Source organism: Epinephelus fuscoguttatus, linkage group LG3, assembly GCF_011397635.1.
Source record: "Epinephelus fuscoguttatus linkage group LG3, E.fuscoguttatus.final_Chr_v1".
Lineage (NCBI taxonomy): Eukaryota > Metazoa > Chordata > Actinopteri > Perciformes > Serranidae > Epinephelus > Epinephelus fuscoguttatus.
The window spans coordinates 8,016,109-8,038,206 of NC_064754.1; the positions used below are offsets into that span (position 1 = coordinate 8,016,109).

General features: G+C 42.1%; 1 protein-coding gene across 1 annotated transcript in view; it reads left to right on the forward strand.

The window, feature by feature from the left end:
- LOC125885448 (voltage-dependent calcium channel gamma-2 subunit-like) overlaps positions 1-22,098 on the forward strand; it is an 88,808-nt gene that overhangs the window by 57,730 nt on the left and 8,980 nt on the right. Inside the window, exon 2 of the mRNA XM_049570987.1 lies at positions 3,426-3,509. Coding sequence (XP_049426944.1) covers positions 3,426-3,509 — 84 coding nt within the window. The remainder of the gene's footprint in view (positions 1-3,425; positions 3,510-22,098) is intronic.

Below are 22,098 nucleotides of genomic sequence, written 5' to 3' on the forward strand. Positions count from 1 at the left end.
AAGCAAAATATTTACCATGACATATTAAAACAACAACTCCCTCTCTGCTAAAAAATGGTATGATTTTTTTTTCTTTTTTTCTTTTATATTAAAACACACTGGAGATTTTTCTGGGGGTCCAGCCACGTCTGCAGGTGGGCCTGTCTGTATCTTACAGACAGTAAAACATCAGTTAAAGGGCCCTACACGTTGTGCAGTTTTGGGCTGTCTGAGATTAAAGTTGACACATGGTAAAATCAATAGTGTTTTGCCAATCTAAAACAGTGGTCCCAGACAGCGTCTTCTGACATGTTAAGTGATGGCCGATTTTGACCTCTGGCAAGCCTTCGGGAAACTTCTGACAGTGTCAGAAACTTAGGACTGAAATTCCTACAAAGTGACTCCTGCTATGACAAGTGTGCATACAGCAGGAGTGCAGGAGGGTGCACCAAAAAGAAATGCAGACGTGAGCTTCCTTAAAGCCTCCTGCAGCTGCTAAGAAATGCCCGTTCTATAGTTCCTCTGTAGTGGAATGGATAGGCTATCGTCTTCGCAGAGTTTGTAATGTTTTGTGACGACAGCGACCCTGGCTACGACCCAGGATTACAAGTCCACCAATTAAAGCATGGTATGGAATCACACCATACGGTAGCCAGCGTGACATTTCCCAAGCCCCATTTTTTAATTAAGTTTCTTTTGCACAAAAATATCATCACTGTATTTAAAGTTTGCTTATTGTGCTGCATTTTCAAAATATAAGAGCGTAGATGGACGCGCCAAGGGCCAAGCTGATGAGGTGCCTCTGCTCTCATGTACTATTTTCTATGTACGTCATAGCGCAATACATACAACAGATACACAGAGCGACAGATTTTATTGGGCCCATCTCACATAGTGATCATGTAAGTTTATTGCATAATACAAAGTCTAAAGCATTCTGTATATGTCTTGTTAATAACACTCTCGGACGCTTCACTGCCACAATGTTAACTGTATTAAATGTTAACAGTCATGCATGCAGTCAGGAGCTGACATCTGGGAAGACCCTGTTATTTATAGATGGCTTTATCTCAGTGAAGCTAATAAGATGTATCAGTAATAAATCTCCAACTGAACAAGCAATGATGTAATGTTTTTGATACTGATGACTCAGTCTTTCAGAAACGCCAAGGCCTCATTCATGTCCAATAGAGAGCGAACTACATCACCTGAGAGACCTCTACTCATCAACACTTAGTACTTTATTTCTATGCTTGACTGAACGCCTCTCGAGTACACACGGCATGATTCAAGTCTATTTCACTTTGTAATATCCCTCGCATTTGCACAACAAATAGTTGCAGAGACAAGAGGCCATGCGAATGCAAGGCTATTTCCTCCTGAAACACGCGGTGCTGTTGCTCATCACAGTCCTCTCAGGAACGGAACAGAATTTCAACACACAGCTCTACACACAGTTCACACCGAAATTATTAAATGATGAAAGCATTTTGCAGCACGCTGAAAGGTTTCCGAGCCGCTTCCTGGTGAAATATCTTTAATGTATCTATCAAAGTCTACATGATGAAAAACACTTTGTTCGCCTGAGTGTTTGCTGTGGTGTATTAAAGATATGTAAATATGAAACGGGCTTGTGGTAGAGTCCTGTCATCATTTTCTTTTCGCTTTTATGTGTCGAGCTTTGGTTCGAAATTGTTCTTTTTCTCTGTGGTCATGATGAAAATGCAAAATATCCGAAAACTTAGCCGTAAGTGCTCTCACCGTGATGAGTGAGAAAGACAGCTAGCGAGGCTCTTGACAATAGGGCTGATGCTACAGTACGTGATTGTGTGTGTGTGTGTGTGTGTGTGTGTGCGCGCGTGTGTGTGTGTGTGTGTGTGTAACCGATGCCCATTTGAAAGCCGGGCGCTAGTCTTTCGTCCTTCAATCGCCAATTAACAAGGGCCCATTTAATTGCAGTGGTTTGGGAGGGCATACAATTACCACTGGAGCTGAACCAAGCTAAACACACACACACACACACACACACACACACACAATTCTTCTTAATGAGCAGCACTATCAGCTCTCCTTTCTTCCTCTCTTTCATTTGCATTTTCCTCACTCTCTCCTCCTCATGCTCCCACCTGCTCTGCCGAGGCGTTTCGATTTAACTCTCCTTCCTCTTCTGTCTGTCACTTTCTCTCCTGTGATGTGCTTCCTTCAAAGCTGTTGACAAATCTCTCTTCTTCTCCTTGTTTCCTTTGTCTCAAATGCTGCATCTAACCCTCTTCTCCTCTTTCATTCCTCTCAAATGCTTTCTCACCTTTCTTTCTTTAGTTCTGCTCCCCCTTTTTATTTGTCTTTTCTCCTCAAATAAAGAATACAAAGAATCAAGGGCATAGGTTTTGTTTCGATAGTAAGGGAGACACATGGAGAGTTTGGGGGGTTCTCCGCTAGAAAATTCTGTTTAATTTTTATGCACCAATGAGTGCTTTTTCCACATCAGTTTATGGTATAAATGTCTTAACTTTTGTCATTATGCAAGTCCTCTGCTACTTTCATGTTTTAATTGGCAGGTACAAATGCACATGTTCTAAATATTGAAGGGGGCATGTTCCCTGTGGCCCTTCTTCTTCTTCTTCTGGCTTATGTCCCTGGACCTTCAGCTCCATTGAGACAAGCCAGTGTTTTATCGTCCAGGTCAATCAGACCATGATCACCAGTCGTTGGCCGGTGTTTGGGGCACTTGGTTATTATGCGTTCAACAGTTTGTAGTGGATCCCCGCACTCACAGTGGGCACTGTCCACGAGACGCCATTTTTGCATTGCTTCCCCAAAGGGTCATACACCTGTCCTGAGCCAGTTGAGGGTTATCCATTGCTTTCGGGCCAGGTGCTGGCCGGGAACATATGTGGGGTCTTCAATGTAGTGGTAGAACCATGATGGTTCTGCTGACTTCCACTGGTCCCTCCATCTTGCCTTGACCCAGGCAGCCTTGGAGGGATCAGAAGGCGTTGTACGGAGCAGTTCTTGGACGTGTGTGGCAAGGGGGCACCAGCACTTGAGACACAAGCGCTGTGGTGTCTCCGTAGAAATCTTGTGGAGGAGGTGGGATTCACTTGTCTGTGCCTTTCAAGCGAGGTCCAGTGTGGCTGCTTCTCATCTGACCTCTGCTGGAATGATACCAGCAAGGACAGGCAGTTGGCTTGTTGGGGTGGCTGGTAGACATCCACAGACAGTCCGTAAGGCGGCGTTGTGTACAGTGTCCAGCTTCTTGACATGGGGGCTACGGCACCAGACTGGAGCACAGTACTCAACGGCTGAAAACACCAAGGCCTTGGTGAAAATGTGCAGTGTCTTCGTTGTGGTTACCTATGTTGTCTCCTATATCAGGTTGCTTTTCTAATTATTATAATTATTTCCTTCCTCTTCTCTTTTTCTTTCTTTCTCTTGCTCTCACACAGGTTCTTTTAAAGGCATGTGTAAGCAGATAGATCACTTCCCCGAGGATGCTGACTATGAGGCGGATGCTTCCGAGTACTTCCTACGTAAGTCCTTCCTTCCATCCATATTCCAAGAACTTATTGTATGTTATCCTCTGTGTAAGTGTTTGGTATTTCTTGCCCTTATGATCATGTTTGGCTCAGTTTACTTCACTACTCTTGAAACTCCCCTTTTCAACGACCAAATCAAAATAATAATATTAATCATACAGTGCAACATAATTGCAGTATTTATTTAAAGTTGTACAATGCTTTTTAAGCTCATTTTGTAAAAGATGCCCAAAGTCATACTGAACCTGAATAGCACTCTCATATCATCATGCTCATCCTACAATTAAAACATCATTTTATATGAAGTTATGCAGGCTGTTTTCATGCACTGTTTGTGTGTATACCTACAGAAACCTACATTATCATCAGCCAGTATTTCATATTCAACCCATGTAATGAATGTCGACTGGTAGGTAATGGTATAAAGAGTGAAAGTCAAGTTGACGCAGTGGACAGGTCATACAACATGGGACTTTCCCCCAGGAGATTGGTGTTCATGTCCCATGTAAAACCATGTGAATTCTGAGTTATTTTAAGGTTTATCGTCACCATGTTTCTTTTCCTAAACCTACTGCTGCATTCATATGGAATCAGGCACACCCAATATCATTTTACTGGAGGAGAGCAGGAGGGTAGAATTAGGAGAGGCCAACAGAGTATACCTGCAACACTAACAGTAGATGGCACTGCCATTAAAAGTTAAAATATTTTAACGTTTTGCCATCCTCTGCAACAGAATGTACAATCGGATGTTACGTTGCTCCTTCATGCAAGGCACCAGACAATTACTGTTTGAGGATACGTAAAATTGTAACAGTAGCTTCAAAGAGAGAATATACTGAATCTATGAGATCAGACAGTTAAAATTATTGAAGTTTCAGCAGTCTCACTGAGATGAGATGACAGTACCTGCTTTGCCACCAGAAAACGTAAGCTGTTTAAGCTTGATGTGAGAAGGAGAGAGAGAGAATAAGAGTCGATGAAGGCAGCCTTGGCCAGTGAGGACAAATGTAAGATGAAGGAAAGAAGGGAGGAGGGCTGGGATGAGAAGTTGCAGGTAGAAGGGAAAGGGCAAAGAGTAGCAAAAAGCTAAAGACAAGAAACTAGGGAGAGCTGTGTTAAGATAGAGGGACTCAGAAGAGAAGGGGTGCAAGAGGAGGAAGTCAAAGCACAAGGTCACTGCTGTGGACAAGGAGCATGGAAGGGCAGCAGAAAGAACAATTAAGTCTCAGGGAAGACAAATTCCAGGACGTGAAAGAGGACGGGAGGACAAGATGGCAGGAGAAGGCGAAAGCCAAGGAGAAGGGAAGGTTGGGGAGGTGAAGGACAAGGAGTAGGGTACCAGTGCAGTGCTGTTGCTCTCCCAGCGGCTTGCCAATTAGGACACTTTCTTCTATAAATACTCCAGGCTCCGCTATATGGGTCACACCTCTCCCTCTCCTCCTTCCTTCCATCCATCCCTTGCCTCCTCCCTCTTGCTTTCCATCCATCTGTCTGTCCATCTCCACCGAGGCCCATGCGCCTGTCTGACAGCTGGTGGATGGAGGCCATGGGGTGGAGCGAGGGGATGATGGGGAACAGGACAGAGAGGAAACCGAAGTTGGTGTCAGAACCCACTTGATTTTTTTTTTTTTTTTCAGAAAGTTTTCAGAAAGTTTGGCTTGAAAATGAGTGCAGCAAAGCCTCAGAATTATTTCTCTTAAACAGTTTATTTTAACAATTTACAAGACATACTGACCTGCAATAGTCTGCATGTTCTAAGTTTTATGCATTTTTAATTGCGCTGGGTTTCTAGGAAAGGTGTGAGGATTCCGAATGGTCCTTAGGACTTTCTGAATGAGCTCTAGAGAATAGTATCTATACAAAACATTCAGATAAAGAATCCCCGACAGAAATGAGACATTGATCGGCTGTTGCTCTAGTATCCTTTACACCCTCGTGGCCACTGAAACAGCAGTCACCAGTTTTGGAGTGGAAGGAAGAGGCTGCTATTCATTTTGAATTACTGTATTTTGTCCAGATGAACCACTGATCATGCCCTGCTTCCCATCCTGTTGTGGGTCGTCATGGCAACCATTTGAAATATCTGTGCACTTGTGTGTTTGTATACAGAGCTCTGTGAGGTACATGTAGGCTTGGGACAAACCGGAAGACAAGCCGCTGAAAACTACAAAAGGCTGAACAAACCACGCATAAATACACATGAAAACAGTTTGATCCAGGTGGCTCAGTTTGTTTTTAGTCTTTGACAGTCAGGGAGGAGCATAAACCTTACAGTGTCTCTTTATATGCAATAAAATTTGCACTGAAAATGCCAAAAAGCAGGAGCAAGGGGCAAAGTTCGGGTGAGACTGCATAGAGAAGCATCGGGGTGTATGGCTACATACACATTTGGTCTAATTGCTGTGGCAGGTCAGTAATTGTATGTGACTGTGGCCGTTTGCACAAATTGTAGGCCTACATCTTCTTTTGTTTGTTTTCTGAGCACTGCTTCTACAGTTTGCAGGATTACATAATTATTGTAAGTGCGCTAACACACTGACTCTTGCACTCTATGCTTCTGGTTCCCTGTAATCTTCAGTGATATGGTAATCAAAGCGCATTCTTCTGTTGCACTCACTGTAAGGCACTCTGAATAACAGTGTCAGCTAAATTACTAAAATGACAATGTAAAGTGTGGATGATGACACACTCTGACAGATGGAAATGATGCAACATTTGTTTATCAAGGCGGGATTTTCTCTATCACTCACTCATGCACATTCCCCACCTGGAAGCTTCCCAAGACAACCACAGTCTCTTACAAGTGGCCACTGAGCAGCTCTATTGGATTGGTTCGGTGCCTTGTTGTACAGTAGCTGAGAGAGGGGAGACTACTGCTCTTCCTGAATCAAATACAAGCCTCAAATGTTGATTTAACAATTCCCAGGCTTCTGCTACCTTGAATTTCATTTTTTTTTTGTTTTTACCTTCAGAAGCCTGAGATAATGATATGAAAAAGATTGCCAAGGAAGCTCAGTGAACAGTAGCACTCAGCGTTTGTTGACTAGTGGGCCCCTGATATTCTCAGTGCAATGAGGATGTGTCCTCAAACAGCAGTTATTACAAGCAAATCCATACTGAATCATACCGGACAGAAAGGCTTAAACAGTGATGTTAAAGCAGGTGTTTTGCCTTTGACAGCTGGTTGAGATAAGCCCTCATACCTAATATAAAAACGCTGTCCTGCCATCATAGCTCAGCAGTAAAGACAAGTGCGTCAGGTCAGGTACCAAGTAGCTGAACCACAAAAAGGCTGATTTGCGGATAGTATTTTGTCTTCATTTTTATTTGGTTCTGGGTTAAACAAAGGACATGCAGGTGTTGAATGATAAATATGCAATTTATACAATGAAAATAATTTAATTTAATGTGACTGCTGACTTTGTGTGTGGGCTCTGTCATCAGCGCCAGCTGGAATGTGAGAGCTGCTTCAATCAACTGTGTGACCAACAGGGACGTTAACTGTGGAGATGTGGTGCTCAATATTATGAAAAAAGCAAAAAATATTCATTTAAATCGCAATTTCTGAATTATGTTCATTTCAAAATACTATCTTGGTTGCAGCTGTATGAAATGACTCAGAATTATCACTTAAAACATGCTGCCAAACCACATTAGCCACATTTATGGCTAATGTGGTTTGGCAGCATGTTTTTTTTTTTTACATTTTATGAACAATGAATTAAAGGACAACGTCTGGCAGTCAATTGTCCAGCTTGGTGGCTGCGGTGAGAGTGCTAAAGAAAGTTGATGTTGACGCTTGTTAAATGTTAGCTTGCTAGCTCACTACTGCTGCTACTGCTGCTACTGCTGCTACTCTCGTCCATGTTCACCCACACCGTTCACACAGCCCAGACTTGGAACACAACAGCGCAAAATTCCGCACCACGTCCATACCACGCCCGTGTGTATAGTTTGAGTGCGGAAAAGCACTGCATGAATATTCCGCAAATCCATCCCGCATTTCCGTATCGCGGCAGTGAGAATGAACCTTTAGACTGAGGAGCAACATATCAGTTAATGTTAGTCCACACAGGCCAAATAGGATCGGAGTGGCAAAATGCAGCATTGGCGTGGCAAAATTTTGAATCAATAAAACATGCTTTAATCATTATTTTGTGTCACATCACTGAATGTTTTAGTAGTATGCCATGTTCTAAGCGGGATAATGTGTAATGAGCCAGTTGAAAAATAACCCCCGACAGGGGAATGGAACCCCGACGCACAGTCACCGGCTCACTATACATTAACCCGACGCACAGTCACCGGCTTACTATACATTATCCCTTACATACAACACATTCTCACTCCGACCTAGTCACATATTGGCGTTTGGTCTTGGACTTTCCACGTCCGAATACAACTTGAAAGGTACCCAGGGTGTGTTGGTTGTTGATGTTCTGACTGATAGTGCTGCTCATTGACACATGGTTGGGTTGGGCAACAAAAGCACGTGGTTAGGTTTAGGGTTAGGGTATATTGTCTCTTTAAAGCTACGGGACGCGAACACAACTCTTTCAGGTGAAAGTTCGCCAGCCCGAGTCAGACGTCTGCCTCCTTAACTTTCTTCTTTGTCTCACTGCATTTCCCTATGACACTAACACTGATTTCTGATGCCGCAAGTCACTGCCCAAGCACCTGATTTCGATGATTTTGGTGTGAGAGCGGGCTCTGAAATCAAACCCCTGCAGGACTCTGGTTGGAACAGCGTTGTGCGGAGTGCAGAGTGGAGGCGTTTAGCTAGCGAGTGGGATACAGACACAGGGTCTCATGGACTAACTTGAATTGACCTGAGTGCAAATAAGCGCAGTAGCCTTTCAATTTCAGTGGAGAAATCCACCTCCTCAAATGACACAAACCCATTTATGGAAAAGATGGATAGAAATGTCACAATTCATAACCACTCTGCCACCATTTAGTATCACTTACACCAACTGAAACAGTGGTAGACCAATATCAAACAGAGGATGAAAGTTGTCATTCTTTTTTGATTCTTTACCCTCTTCTCTTTGTCTCTCTTTCCCCAAGGGTCTTTTCGATCTCTCTCTCCAACAGTCTCTTGCTCTCTGAGCCGTCTCACCCCGCCACCCCCACTCCTCTCTCTGGGTGAATTTGTACATGTGGTTATGTAAGGGCGAGCAGTCAGCCTTCCTCCTGCAGCAGTACTATCAGCCGCAGCCACAGAGAGAGAGGACAGAGCCACCACCCCAATCCTTCACTACAGCATAATATAGAGGACAGGGCGTACAGTTTACCATGCCGGTGCACCCATCTGAAACAGACAGCAGAATTGTCTGAAATCTGAATTATTTCCAAATCATGACCGTTTAAAATGTGTTAATATACCTGATATCCCAGTGAACGCAAGCGTACATAGTGTGAGAAAACATTTTAGGAAATCAGTAGTCTATGTAAATTCATTCCATTGAATTACTTCTTTTTTTCCAGTTTTGATTCAGATATTAAACGTTTCATCTGTCTATTGCCCAACTGGCTAAATAATTTGATATTGTTGGTACAGTAGGTGAAAACAGGACAGTCAGTTACTCCCATAAATTATTCTGTGAAGCAAATGAGTTATTTTTAGTTTTTATGAATTTACATTAATTCTTGGGGGATTTTTACAGTATTGCTAGTTTCTTTTTGTTTTGTTTTGTTTTTTTAGCTTGACTGCTTATTAACTGAGCACATCATACTGCCGGTGTAAGTGCTTTCTCCCTTTTAAGCTGTTTTTGAGTCAACCACATTACGGATCTGGTCTAGTTTTCCTCAGGTCCCCTTTAGATCAGGCCTCTCTTTTTTGCAAATGAATTTATGCATTTGGGGTTTGATAGATTGTCTAATATTTAATTGGGAACTATCCCACACAAACTTCGTCTTCTGTTGTGGCTAATTGATCATTTGGGAGTAGAAAGTTTTGCTCTGGCTGGTGGGCTGCGTTTTGATCTGGCTTGCTTATTTCCAACAAATAGTCACAAAGTTTCGCAGTACAGCTAAATAGTACACTAAAATATGTTTCTGAAAACATTTACAGCGAGAAATAGGCAATTCAGTAACAGAATCTTGATTCATATATGATCGGCGCCACCCAGTTTTACTGCAGTTCATGAGTTGGATTGAGAGACTCCTCTGCTTTGTTAGGTTGCTTTCGTTCATATGCAATAGTGCCTTTAGAAGTGCTACAAGTCAATCGAGTAGGCAGGGCAGTATGTTTTTTTTTTCAGAAGTAATCTGTCTCATTTAGTGCTGTGTGAATAGAGTGACAGTTACAGCAAAGATGAAAAAATGTATTTTTGATAAATGTTACCTCTGTAGCTTTAGCTTGTAGCTTGTAGCTTGTTTCCACACTTTAATCACAACTCATGCAAAAATGTGATGAAATAGGAGGTGTGTTTTCTTGGGTTACAACTGAGAAGAAGTGTACAAGGTGTGGTTATCTGTGTCAATTTTTTCAGGCATGACAACAAAAAAAACTATGTATATTTGGGGTTTCATTAAAATTATGTGAAGTGTACAACACTTGATTATCACTAAGGATATGTATAAGCCATCAAGTGTATGGTTGTGTGTGTGTGTGTGTGTGTGTGTGACGGAATACATTTAGGATAGTACAGTGTCTGTGTGTATGCAGGGTTAGATGAAAAGGGTGTGAAGTATATAACACACACTGTGTGAAAGTGTGTTTTTGTAGGTGTAACTGTGTGTGTGTGTGTGTGTGTGTGTGTGTGTGTGTGTGTGTGTGTGTGTGTGTGTCGTATCATGCGTGGAGCTGTTGAATGGGATTAGATATGGCTAACAGCTCAGCTCTGGCCCTAACTGGCTTGAACAAGGCACAGTCACACACACGCACACACACACACACACACACACACACTGTTTGTACTTCTATATTTGTGAGGACCCTTGAAAAGAATCATAGCCCCATCCATCACGACTACTGCCTAACCTCCACCCTTACTAAAGGTGGACAAAGTTGTCAGATCTTAAATTAAACAGTACCTTGTGTAATTGTTGACAACAAAAGGTGCCATAAAGTGATGTTTTTCAGATACGCAAAGTGTAACATGTACATTGAAGAGCATGTGGGTGAGACTGTAAATGTTCCTGCTAATAGCTATTTGCAGCTATCACAGTGATTGACAGTTGGTGGCAGTATCATAAGCCAAGAAAGCACCAGGAAAACACAGAAATGCATCAGCAAAAGGTGGGAAAGAAAATATGTAAATTAGAGATTAATCATGAATTTTAACAATGCAGGTTTTAGAATACTCAAAAAATCTGATTTGCGAATGTTTCATGAGGAAGGAACTAAATACAGCATGTTTGTAAGACTTCAATAATGCACATAATGCAGTGAGACACAACAAAGTTTTCTTAACAAGAAAAGGTCTTCAGGTCTTGGTCAGTAAAATATTTATGTCAAAAGTGAAAGTAGTGAAAGTGTACAAAAAGGCCAGTTTCAGATTACTGTAAATTTACCTCATTGAATTATTACTGCTGTTTTAATGTTGCACAATAGCTGGATGGGGTGGAGGTAATAATCACTGTGGACAAATATTACAATTCATCATATTCTATAAACAAATGTCAAATGTTTTGTTGGGAAAATCTTAATCTCAGTATTAACAAATTAATACAGCTGTTGCAAGAAGTACAATATTTTTCTCTTAAATTTGATTGAGTAATAGTAGAGAATAGTTTTAAATAATGACGTACAAGTCCCTTAGGTTAAAATGACTCGGGTATGGTATCTGTGTGAATATTTTAAGTTACTTTATACCAGTGACCTTAACGCTACACCAGTTTTTTCTTAATTCACTCACACAAATAAATAAATAAATAAATAAAAAATAAATAAACAACTGAGGACTGGCCAAAATGTCCTCACTGCTCATAATGTCCTCACAAGTAAGGTCTAAAACTTGGTCCTCTTAAAGATAGAAACACAATAATAAACACACACACACACACACACACACAGTCCTGATTTGCTCTGAACACTCTGAAGTGGAAGCGCTGCGCAGTCTTGATGTTGCTATAATTAGACCGCTGGATCCTCGTACACAATGCTAATACTCCGGATCGGGATGCTAGGAGACACGTGACATCATCCACTGATGATGTCATCCGACTGGCTGATGTCACCGCAGCTATTTTTGGGAGCAGAGTTGTGACGTGGAGGCATATCACGATTTACATGAGTAATACGGCATGATAATGACTGGCAGGCTGTGCAGGCACCCTCGTGTGTAGCGTTCATACAAAAATGCACACACACACACACACACACACACACACACACACACACACACACACACACAGATGCACTTACACAGGCACGTGCACACACACATCTGCCCAGTGGTGTGTGTGTGTGTGTGTTTGTGCTCACATTTTTCTTCTTCCTTCTAAATAGGATGTTAATTTTCTAAAATCGATTCTACTGGTGAACTGTCAGTTTTACATGGACAGACAGACACACACACACACACACACACACACACACACACACACACACACACACAGTTATCCCCCTGTAGCTGTTTTTCCAAGTTCCCACCACCACATGTTCTTTGCTGCTGGGCTCTCCCACGTGGGTGAAATGTGTGTGTGTGTGTGTGTGTGTGTGTGTGTGTGTGTGAGAGAGAGAGAGAGAGAGAGAAAGAAAGAGAGACACAGAGAAAGAGTGAACAGATCGTTCCTGTGTGGGTAGTATACAGTGTGTATGGGAAACACCCCACTTTGGAGCGGGAGAGTGAGCGAGTGAGTGGGTGGGAGGCTGATCGATGAGTGTGTTCACTTTGTAGCTTGTTGAGCTGATGTGTGTGTGTGTGTGTGTGTGTGTGTGTGTGAGAGAGAGAGAGAGAAAGAAATGGGGGGGTTGCTGCACTGTATTGTAGTTTGTGTGTATACACTAAAGTGTGTTTGTGCATAGGTGTGCGTGTGTGTATGTGTGTGTGTGAACCCAGGGAGCTCCCATGGTGGTGTCCACCCCCGCTTCTATAATTCAGCCACAATTACAAGACTCTCCTCTGCCGCAGCTAATGAAACCATAAGTCAGCCAGAGACACACACACACACACACACACAACTATATAAACACACACCACTGCAGCAGAACCAACCAAGCAGTGGGAGAAATGAAGGGAGGGTGAACGTGTAAGAGAGAGAATGAAAAAAAGATGCTTGCGAGACGAAGGAAGGAAAGAGACAATTTTGATTAGCGTGTGTTTGTGTCTGCTCTGCCTTCTGTCTGTGTATTATATCAGAGCCATAGTGCACAGTACATATTGACTCACACACAGTACATGAAAGGAAGCCACACACAGTGTTGCTTAACTTTGTTAATTTACGCAGATTCAACAGTCTTTAAAACGAGGCCATCATTAGCTTCTTAGCACCTATGTGTATATAAAGGTTATGATTTCCTGTGATGAAACCTACGGCCCGTTCTCTATTGCTTCACATTACGTGATTAGCTGTGAGTGCAATAAAAACATGTTCCCGAATGCATTATGTTATTACACACGTGCAGGTATTAACTGCCACTTGCACGTTATAAGTCCATCCATCCATCCATCCATCCATCCATTTTCATCCGCTTATGCGGGGCCAGGTCGCGGGGGCTGCAGGCCAAGCAAAGCACCCCAGACATCCCTCTCCCCAGCAACGCCTTCCAGCTCCTCCTGGGGGACCCCAATGTTCTGGGTCTGCCCCGGTGCCTCCTACCAGTGGGACGTGCCCGGAACAACTCCATTAGGAGGTGCCTAGGAGGCATCCTGATCAGTTGCCCGAGCAACCTCAACTGACCCCTTTTGACGCAAAGGAGCAGCGGCTCTACTCCGAGCTCCCTCCTGATGTCTGAGCTCCTTAAGCTATCTCTAAGGCTGAGCCCAGACACCCCATGGAGGAAACTCATTTTGGCCGCTTGTATCCACAATCTCATCTTATTCACTCATGACCATAGGTGAGGGTTAGGACTTAGATGGGCCAGTAAGTTCTTACACACCAATTCAACAACCAAGAGCTATACAGGCAAGAAATTAAAATATAAAGAGAGATAAAGAATGGCACGGGTGTGATTGCGCTGAAATTGACCAATCATAAGAGGTCTGGGGTTTCCCTTGGTTTTTGCCCGCAGTTGTCAAAGGTCAGGTTGTCTTGTCATGTGCTGCTGAGCCTCCCTGTGTTTTATTTCTCACTTGCAGCTGCCTGTAAAGCTCTCGGTTGTTAAGATGGTGCACAAGGACTAATGTGCAAATGAGAGTTGATATCTGCACACATAACTTAATGTACTCATATGCATGTTTTATCACACGTCAACTAATGACATAAATGTGATGCAATAGTTCTAACGTCAAACTTGTCAAACACCTCTGCATTGTCAGTGATGCCGGCATCAGACACCGATGCACAGAGGTGCTTGTCATGGTGGTATAATATGCAGCCGGTGCCAAGTTGTTAGTCTTTTCTGAATTACCAATAAAAAAACCTTGTTAAAAAAAAAACAATCAGTTAATCAAATACCACCATTTTGTTAGTGGAAACTGATGCACAGGGGCGCCCTTCACAGCTGTTTGAAATGCACCAGCTGATGGCAGTTTGCACCGGCAACTACCATAGTCTAAAGGGCGAGAAAGTCGGGACAGACGGGACGGGGGGTGGATGGGTCAAACATATTCTGGACTATCACTCACGAGCCTGCTGTTTGTTTCCCATGTGAAACCAAAAGTCAATGAAGTTATTTGGTAGCACTTTATAATACAGCCCGTGTTTTACGACGTAACTTCCCGTGTCTTACGGCGTAACTCCCCGTGTCTTACGGCGTAACTTCCCGTGTCTTACGGCGTAACTCCTCTAAGACCTGCCGGGGTCTTACAGTGGAACTGCTACTGTCTTATGCTGTCACTCCCAGTGTCTTATAATGGAACTTCATGCGTCTTACCTTGCACTTACTGGGACTTCCCGGGTGACTCTCTGACATCTACCATGACATTTTGGGGGAGCCTATATGGTTTAGTTTCACTTATGACTTACAGTGTAACTCGCTATGTCTTACAGTAAAACGTCTTACAGTCCAACTCCTTTTGTCTTACCATGTAGGCCTACTTATTAAAACTTATAACTATAAAATCAGATATGATTTACAGTTTTAAAATACACGAAAATCATACTGCAATATGTAACCTGTTTAATCACACAATGACAACTTCAGAGTTATAAAATATCTTTATTCTTTACCACGCAGACACCTGGTACTTACATGCTAAGTGCCCAAGACTTCCCCTGTAAGTACCAGGGACCGGGCTGTATTGTAAAGTGCACACTGTTCACCCTTCCTTACCATGCAGGTACCTGGTACCTACACTCTAAGCACCCGAGACTTCTGCTGTACCTACCAGGGACTTTCCCTGTAATTACCAGAGACCTACACTGTATTTATCAGGGACCGGGCTGTATTGTAAAGTGCACACTGTTCACCCTTCCTTACCATGCAGGTACCTGGTACTTACACTCTAAGCACCCGAGACTTCTGCTGTACCTACCAGGGACTTTCCCTGTAATTACCAGAGACCTACACTGTACTTATCAGGGAGCGGGCTGTATTGTAAAGTGCACACTGTTCACCCTTCCTTACCAGGCAAAGTGCATACTGGTAAATAAACAGTCTCGGGTGCTTAGAGTGTAAGTACTAGGTACCTGCATGGTAAGGAAGGGTGAACAGTGTGCACTTTACAATACAGCCCGGTCCCTGGTACTTACAGGGGAAGTCTTGGGCACTTAGCATGTAAGTACCAGGTGTCTGCGTGGTAAAGAATAAAGATATTTTATAACTCTGAAGTTGTCATTGTGTGATTAAACAGGTTACATATTGCAGTATGATTTTCGTGTATTTTAAAACTGTAAATCATATCTGATTTTATAGTTATAAGTTTTAATAAGTAGGCCTACATGGTAAGACAAAAGGAGTTGGACTGTAAGACGTTTTACTGTAAGACATAGCGAGTTACACTGTAAGTCATAAGTGAAACTAAACCATATAGGCTCCCCCAAAATGTCATGGTAGATGTCAGAGAGTCACCCGGGAAGTCCCAGTAAGTGCAAGGTAAGACGCATGAAGTTCCATTATAAGACACTGGGAGTGACAGCATAAGACAGTAGCAGTTCCACTGTAAGACCCCGGCAGGTCTACTGTAAGACAAGCGAAACTACACAACAGGTTCCTCTAAAATGCCATGTAGATGTCAGAGAGTTACCATGAAAGTCCCAATAAGTATATGGTAAGACACGGGAAGTTATGCCGTAAGACACGGGAAGTTATGCCGTAAGACACGGGGAGTTACGTCGTAAGACACGGGGAGTTACGTCGTAAAACACGGGCTGTATTATAAAGTGCTACCAGTTATTTTAATACCAAAGTAGTGTTCCAGTATGTATAGCATGCAACGGTAATGATGTATGTCACATGACGTAGGTTATGTCAACATTACATTATATTCATAACAACCATACTTCCTTCAAGCCAAACCATGACATTTTCTTCTAAACCTAACCACAGACGTTTGCTGCCTAAACTTAAGGAAATAAGTTTACCCATGTTGTAAGTGCAGAAACTGTACATTTCCTGTGAAAATGGAAGTGTATTTTGAAAAGACACAATCCGAAACCAATGCAGGAATGTACCTAGCACGTCTAATTTTGACATGTAGGTTCACTGACCAAGTGGCGGTATTTGACAGGTTGGGATGAAGACACTTGCCACACAGCTGATGAGTATGTTTATTTACAATTAACTGTAGGCCTGTATTATTGGACTATCACTAACAACAGTGTCATTATCATTATGATTTCCTGCCCTGCTTAATTGCTTTAGTATGTACAGGAACGATATAAAGCCTTCCTGACTCTCTTCAAATTTAAATTGGCATCAGTAAAATAATAATCCACCACCACAGCATGGTCCGACAGGGAAACATTACAAGAATATTACAAATCACTGATATGAAGATAATTAGCAGACATGTGACCAGTCCAGGGTGTACCATGCCTCTTTCTCAATATGAGATGGTGTAAGCTCCCCCAGCAACCCTGCACAGGAAAATGGATATAGATAATGGAAGAAATTGATGGATGCAAATAATCAACTGCTAACGCTCTGTGCTTGCTTATTGATTTAAAATTTTATGGCCATCCTCTAACACAACTGAACATCTTCAGTTGCGTTTGTGAAAGTACAATAGTGTGAACTAGACCTGTGCTGATCCAAGATGCAGTAATAATAGTTTTGGGGGATAGTCACGACTTGGTAGGCATTATACTGCAGTGGTTTAGCAGTGACCACTTTCATTGATTGGGGAACACACACACCCTGCTAATGGATTTGGCACATATAGTGGTAGAGACATCCACCAGTTCATAAATCTTCACCCTTCTGAAAACTATTGTGAGAAAATGAACTCTAAAGTGCATCACACAGTGGCCCCTCAAAGCATGGCACAGTTTGGCGTGTATCAGTTGGCACCTGGAGCAGACACCAGACATGTCTTAGTACAGTAGCCAGGATGTGCTGAAGATAAATGTAAATGTCTCCTCAAACTAATGCAGTTAAGGCTGTGAAGGGCTGTATCTTTCAACTCCAACTGGTAGGTACATTCTGTTTACAGTATCGCTTCCTTAGAGTTGATACCATAGACTGTATGAAAAAATAGACGTAACTACCCATCCACCCATTGGTTTGTGGACTCCCATTTTGAAGCCTGGAGTTTGGCATTTCGGTCATCATCTTGCCTTTTTTTTTTTTTTTTTTTTTTTTTTGTTTAAGCCAAAAGTGACCAAATATGACATGACAGGTTAAAGCTCTGGAGGAACAAGGGTGGATCTGACTCAAGGCTAGAGTAGTCTCGCCACCAGAAAATCAGAGATCTCCACCTTCTGATAGTCTGGGGACACTCCTTTCTAAAGTGTGTTTAACACACCGGAGAAAACGGCCGGCAACAAAGCAACTCCTCTTGAATTTTTTAAAAGGACACGCCCTCCCGGAAATGTGCGCTCCCCCTTTTGTCGTCCACAAGGAAACAAACACACAGAGAGCTTGAAAATGGATGCCAAGAGATTTAACTCTGTTTTATCAAACATGCGCTCAGTCCACAAGATTGTGGAAATTTCTAGTCGGACTATGTTTATGAAGCACAAGAGTTCAGCGAGCCACTGAAGGACTGCCCTGCGGATTTACTATTGGTTCTGCAACGTAGGGAGTTTTTTTAAACTCTGAAATTGTATCCTCCCATCTCAACACAAAATCAGGGAGAAAGTCGCCAGTCTTTAGTTAAGCAAAGCGTCTGAAGACTGACTTGTGAGTCTAAGGCTAGAGTAACAACCTGTCACTTGAGTCTTTGTACCAGGCTGTGAACATGTTTATTTCTGCTGTAAAGTTGGGCATTTTAAGATGGGGGTCCATGGGGATTAACTCACTTCTGGAGCCAGCCTCGAGTGGCCATTCAAGGAACTGCAGTTGGTTTTTTTTTTGGCACTTCCGGATTGGGTTCATTTTTCAGTTGAGGGGGTTGCTGCTTACAAATTAATGTATAGAACCTTTTGAGTTTTGAAACTTTTTGCAAAAACAAGCAAAATTTTGTCAGTTTCTCTGTGACACTCTGTTATAGTACATGCACATTCGACAGCTAGTGCTGCCCACCCTACAAAACTTCAGTGCATTGCCACTCATCATGTATAAATTGACATTAATTAAGGTAAGATATGAATTTCAAATCAATGGTTCAGCATCCCACTTGTATGTAAGCTCAATAGGATGTTAGAAAAATGTCACCGACCAACGATTCATCGTTCTTTATCGGCAGGTAGCAGATGTCCCAGTTACCTCTGTAGCTTTGTGCTTCATTCATGTGTTGTCAGAATATTCTGAAAAACCAGTTCTTAAACATGTTTTAATGGCTCATCTGATCTGTTTGTACTTTATTATCATTGTGTTTATTAAATGCTCTGAGCAATAAATTACAACATATCTTCTTTGTAACATCCATGTTGTTTCAACCTATAGCTAATGACCAGTTTTTGCAATCAACAAATCCACCAGAAAGCCACACTTATTTTAGCTTTGTGTTTACTTCATGGCCCTGGTTGAGATAAATAAGTTGTCTCAAATTGAATTTTAACACACAATAGTTAGAAGAATTACCATGTGCAAAGCACGTGAATGCACCATCGTCCTTGGCTGGTGAAGATCTCGACTTGAGTCGAATTTAATCACTTCTTGTTCACTCAGTGTAGCAGGTTGTGTGAGCAGTAGCCTAAGATAACAGTGAGTGGTACAAAACAGGGATCCGTTAGCATTCAGGCATTCGACAGGCTGACATGCTAGACACTATAAAAGAGTTGTCCTAATAGATTTGCTTGGATAGGAGGAGATACACACACATATATATATATATATATATATATATATATATATATATATGTATGTGTATGTGTACACATATATATATATATTTAACATGGGTTTGTACAGAGAGAACAACCAGGGGCCAATCAAGAGTTAGCTCTGCTCGGTTTGTTTAGAGATTCAGTGATACTCTAGGCTATAATACAGCGAGCTGGGGCAAAGTCTCAAAACAGGCAAAGAAAAAAAATTAAATTGCCAAGGAACATATTTTTTGCTGTAGCAATCTCTTGGACAGCAGGTGCTTTGTGAAATTGTTTTACTTGCTTAAATTGTGTTGTAACAGGAAGCTGGATGGCCTGATGTTTACAGAGATAATCCCCTAAACAGGAAGTCAGAGGTTCAATCCCCACAGTAGCCTCAGGCATCTTCGACAAAGAAACCAAAAACATACTATGCATAGACGTGTCCTCGCACCGCAGCTGCTGAAACTCGTTCACTCTCAACTCACCTCCCTCCGTCTCTCCGTCTCTGTGCCGTGATGTGCTTGGTGGCAGGGTGCGCCTGGAGGCCAGCGCATTTGGTTAAAAATTCTTCATTTTAAACTCCCTGCCTTCTGCTTAAAGCGCGAGAGCAGAGAGGAACGAAGAAAGAAAGAGAGGGAGAGAAAGAGAGAGAGAGACAGAGATTGCTGGAGGCAAAGCAGCTTCACAGAGAAGTGAGGGCCTGCAGTCTTCTCACTTCTCTTCTTGTCTTGTCTTCGTTTTCATCCTCTGCTTTCATTTTTCTCTTTTTTTCTATTCTTTTTCTTTTTCTACTACTTTTATCCCCTTGTATATTGTCGATTCTAGCTTGCCACCACAGTTGCCTTTTTTTGTATTGCCTTGTATTTGTATCGCACTTTATTGAAAGCCAAAGTCTTAAGTCACTGTTTCGGAGCATCTATAACAATGTGTTTGTTTCATCTATCTTTTGGAAAGAAAAATGAAACGTGTTCCTTGGGTGTATCTGTACACCAAGATCAATCGGATTAGAAGTTAAAACCGTTGTGACCTTAACAAAGTGAAACAATGATTAATTTAAGAGCACACAAAAATCTACAGCTAAGATGAAAATGTAGGAGCGCGCTTACACTATCTTTGCTCGGCTAATACCATGTCATGAGACCCACCAATGCTTTTTCTAATGTAATCTCTCCTCCTTGTTAGCTGTAATCTCAGCTCTGTAAAAAGTCTGCAGGATTCTCAAATGAGTCAACTAGAAATAATCAGCTGAAGAAGATAGAGTTTCAAACAAAACCCACAACAAATGTTTTTACTAATTAGCTAGCTAGCTGGCCAATCAACAGAACAAATGTTGGCATATGTTTCTGCAAATGCGGATACATTACATTCATATGTTATGTAGCTGATATGCTGATATGGTTTGGTTTGCTTTAATAAAACTCAAGTTTGTTTCCCATCTAAGTGCGGTTTGTTTGGACAGGTGTGAACACAGTAATCTCACAGGTACACACCAAAACAACCGGACCGAGACTTTCTTGAAGAGGTGGTCTCATTTCAGTCACAAATGAACTCTGCTGCAGTTTGTTTGTGGTGAGAATGTGTTCCGACCTGGATGTGAAGCAACTGCAGTCACATGACACATTGTTTGGGTTAAACATGAGCATGTTACAGTCCTGGAGGATTATTAATGTGCACCTCCTCCTGTACTGCCTTAATATGCACATTCAGCACATCCAATGCATCAAAACATTGTTTTCTAGTTGGAGCCGTGCCTCGTTTTCAAACTGTATGGTTTGACTAAAATGAACAATGACAGCAATATAGTCCACGATGAGCAGCGCTAAAATCAACCTGCGTAGTTGTCCCTCCATTGTGACATTAGAAAGTGTCACATTTATCCTGCAAGTGTACTCTTCTTCAACGTTTGGTTTCCCGCAAGGAAATTCTGACCATCTACGGCTTTCTTGTGCAGGTATTTTATCTGGTACGCTTGTGAGAACACAAACTATCTCTGCAATTATGCAACTTTGTACCAAAATTAGTCCCTGATTCAGAACAAAGCAAGACAACTCAAAGTCACATTTTGGCTTGAAATACCCAGTTTTGGTGGCCCAATCACTGCTGGAAACACAGTGATGTCTCATTAAATAAATAATCACTTTTTCAAGGCACTATCCAGGCAGGAAATGAAGCAATGTCCTCACAAAAACCAACCGCTTTCCTGTGACGCAATCACCACAGGAAATACAGCAATGTTTTGCTGAAAAAGACAAAAAAGCTGGAAAATGCAGGTATGTCTCTATAAAAGAAAAACGCTTTTGTGGCACTGTCTCAACTGGAAGTGCAGCAATGTCTTGGTAAAAATTAAACACTTTTGGTGGCATTATCCTGGCTGAAAAAGCAGCAGTGTTTAAGTAGAAAATAAGTACATTAAAAAAAAAAAAACCTGCAGCCATGGCTCATTAAATCACAACCAGTTTCGTTGTTTGCTAGTATAGTAACAGTGGTCTGCAGCTTGGCTTGCTTAGGTGTCATGCCATCCTTTATCCCTTTCAACTCCTGATGACAAAGTCAACTCAAATACGATGTCACTGTAGAAACATTGATGTCAAACGTTGATGCAATATACAAATGTAACCTATCCTTGGTTTGCAGAAACTGGTGACTGGGCTGACAGCTGATAAAATCTGCTGTCAGTTCAGCCAAGTAACATCAGTCGATGTGTTAAAATGATTAGCCTATGTTTGTCTTATTGCACTCTGAAATGGTGGACACTGTTTAAAAAATTACAGTGAACCTCAAGGAGCAAATATGCTGCTATTGTCATTGAACACTGCATATGCTGTGTGCTGAAATGCAAAGCTTGACAGGTGCAACAACAGTAACTGTAGCAGGTAGGGCTGAGGTAATGGTCAATAAAAATTTGATTACAAAATACAACCATGCTGCCGTTTATTATGTGCTGTCCAGAATGGAGTATATCCTGTGTGTGTCTCTTAACATAGTAGGGAATCTCAGCCAGCTGTGTGTACACCTCTAGTGAGTGATAAATCAAGCGTAGTACAGGTGTGTGTATGTGTGTACGTGTGTGTGACAGGAGGCATTTCCGCTTACTCTGGAGAAAAAAAAGATGTGTGTG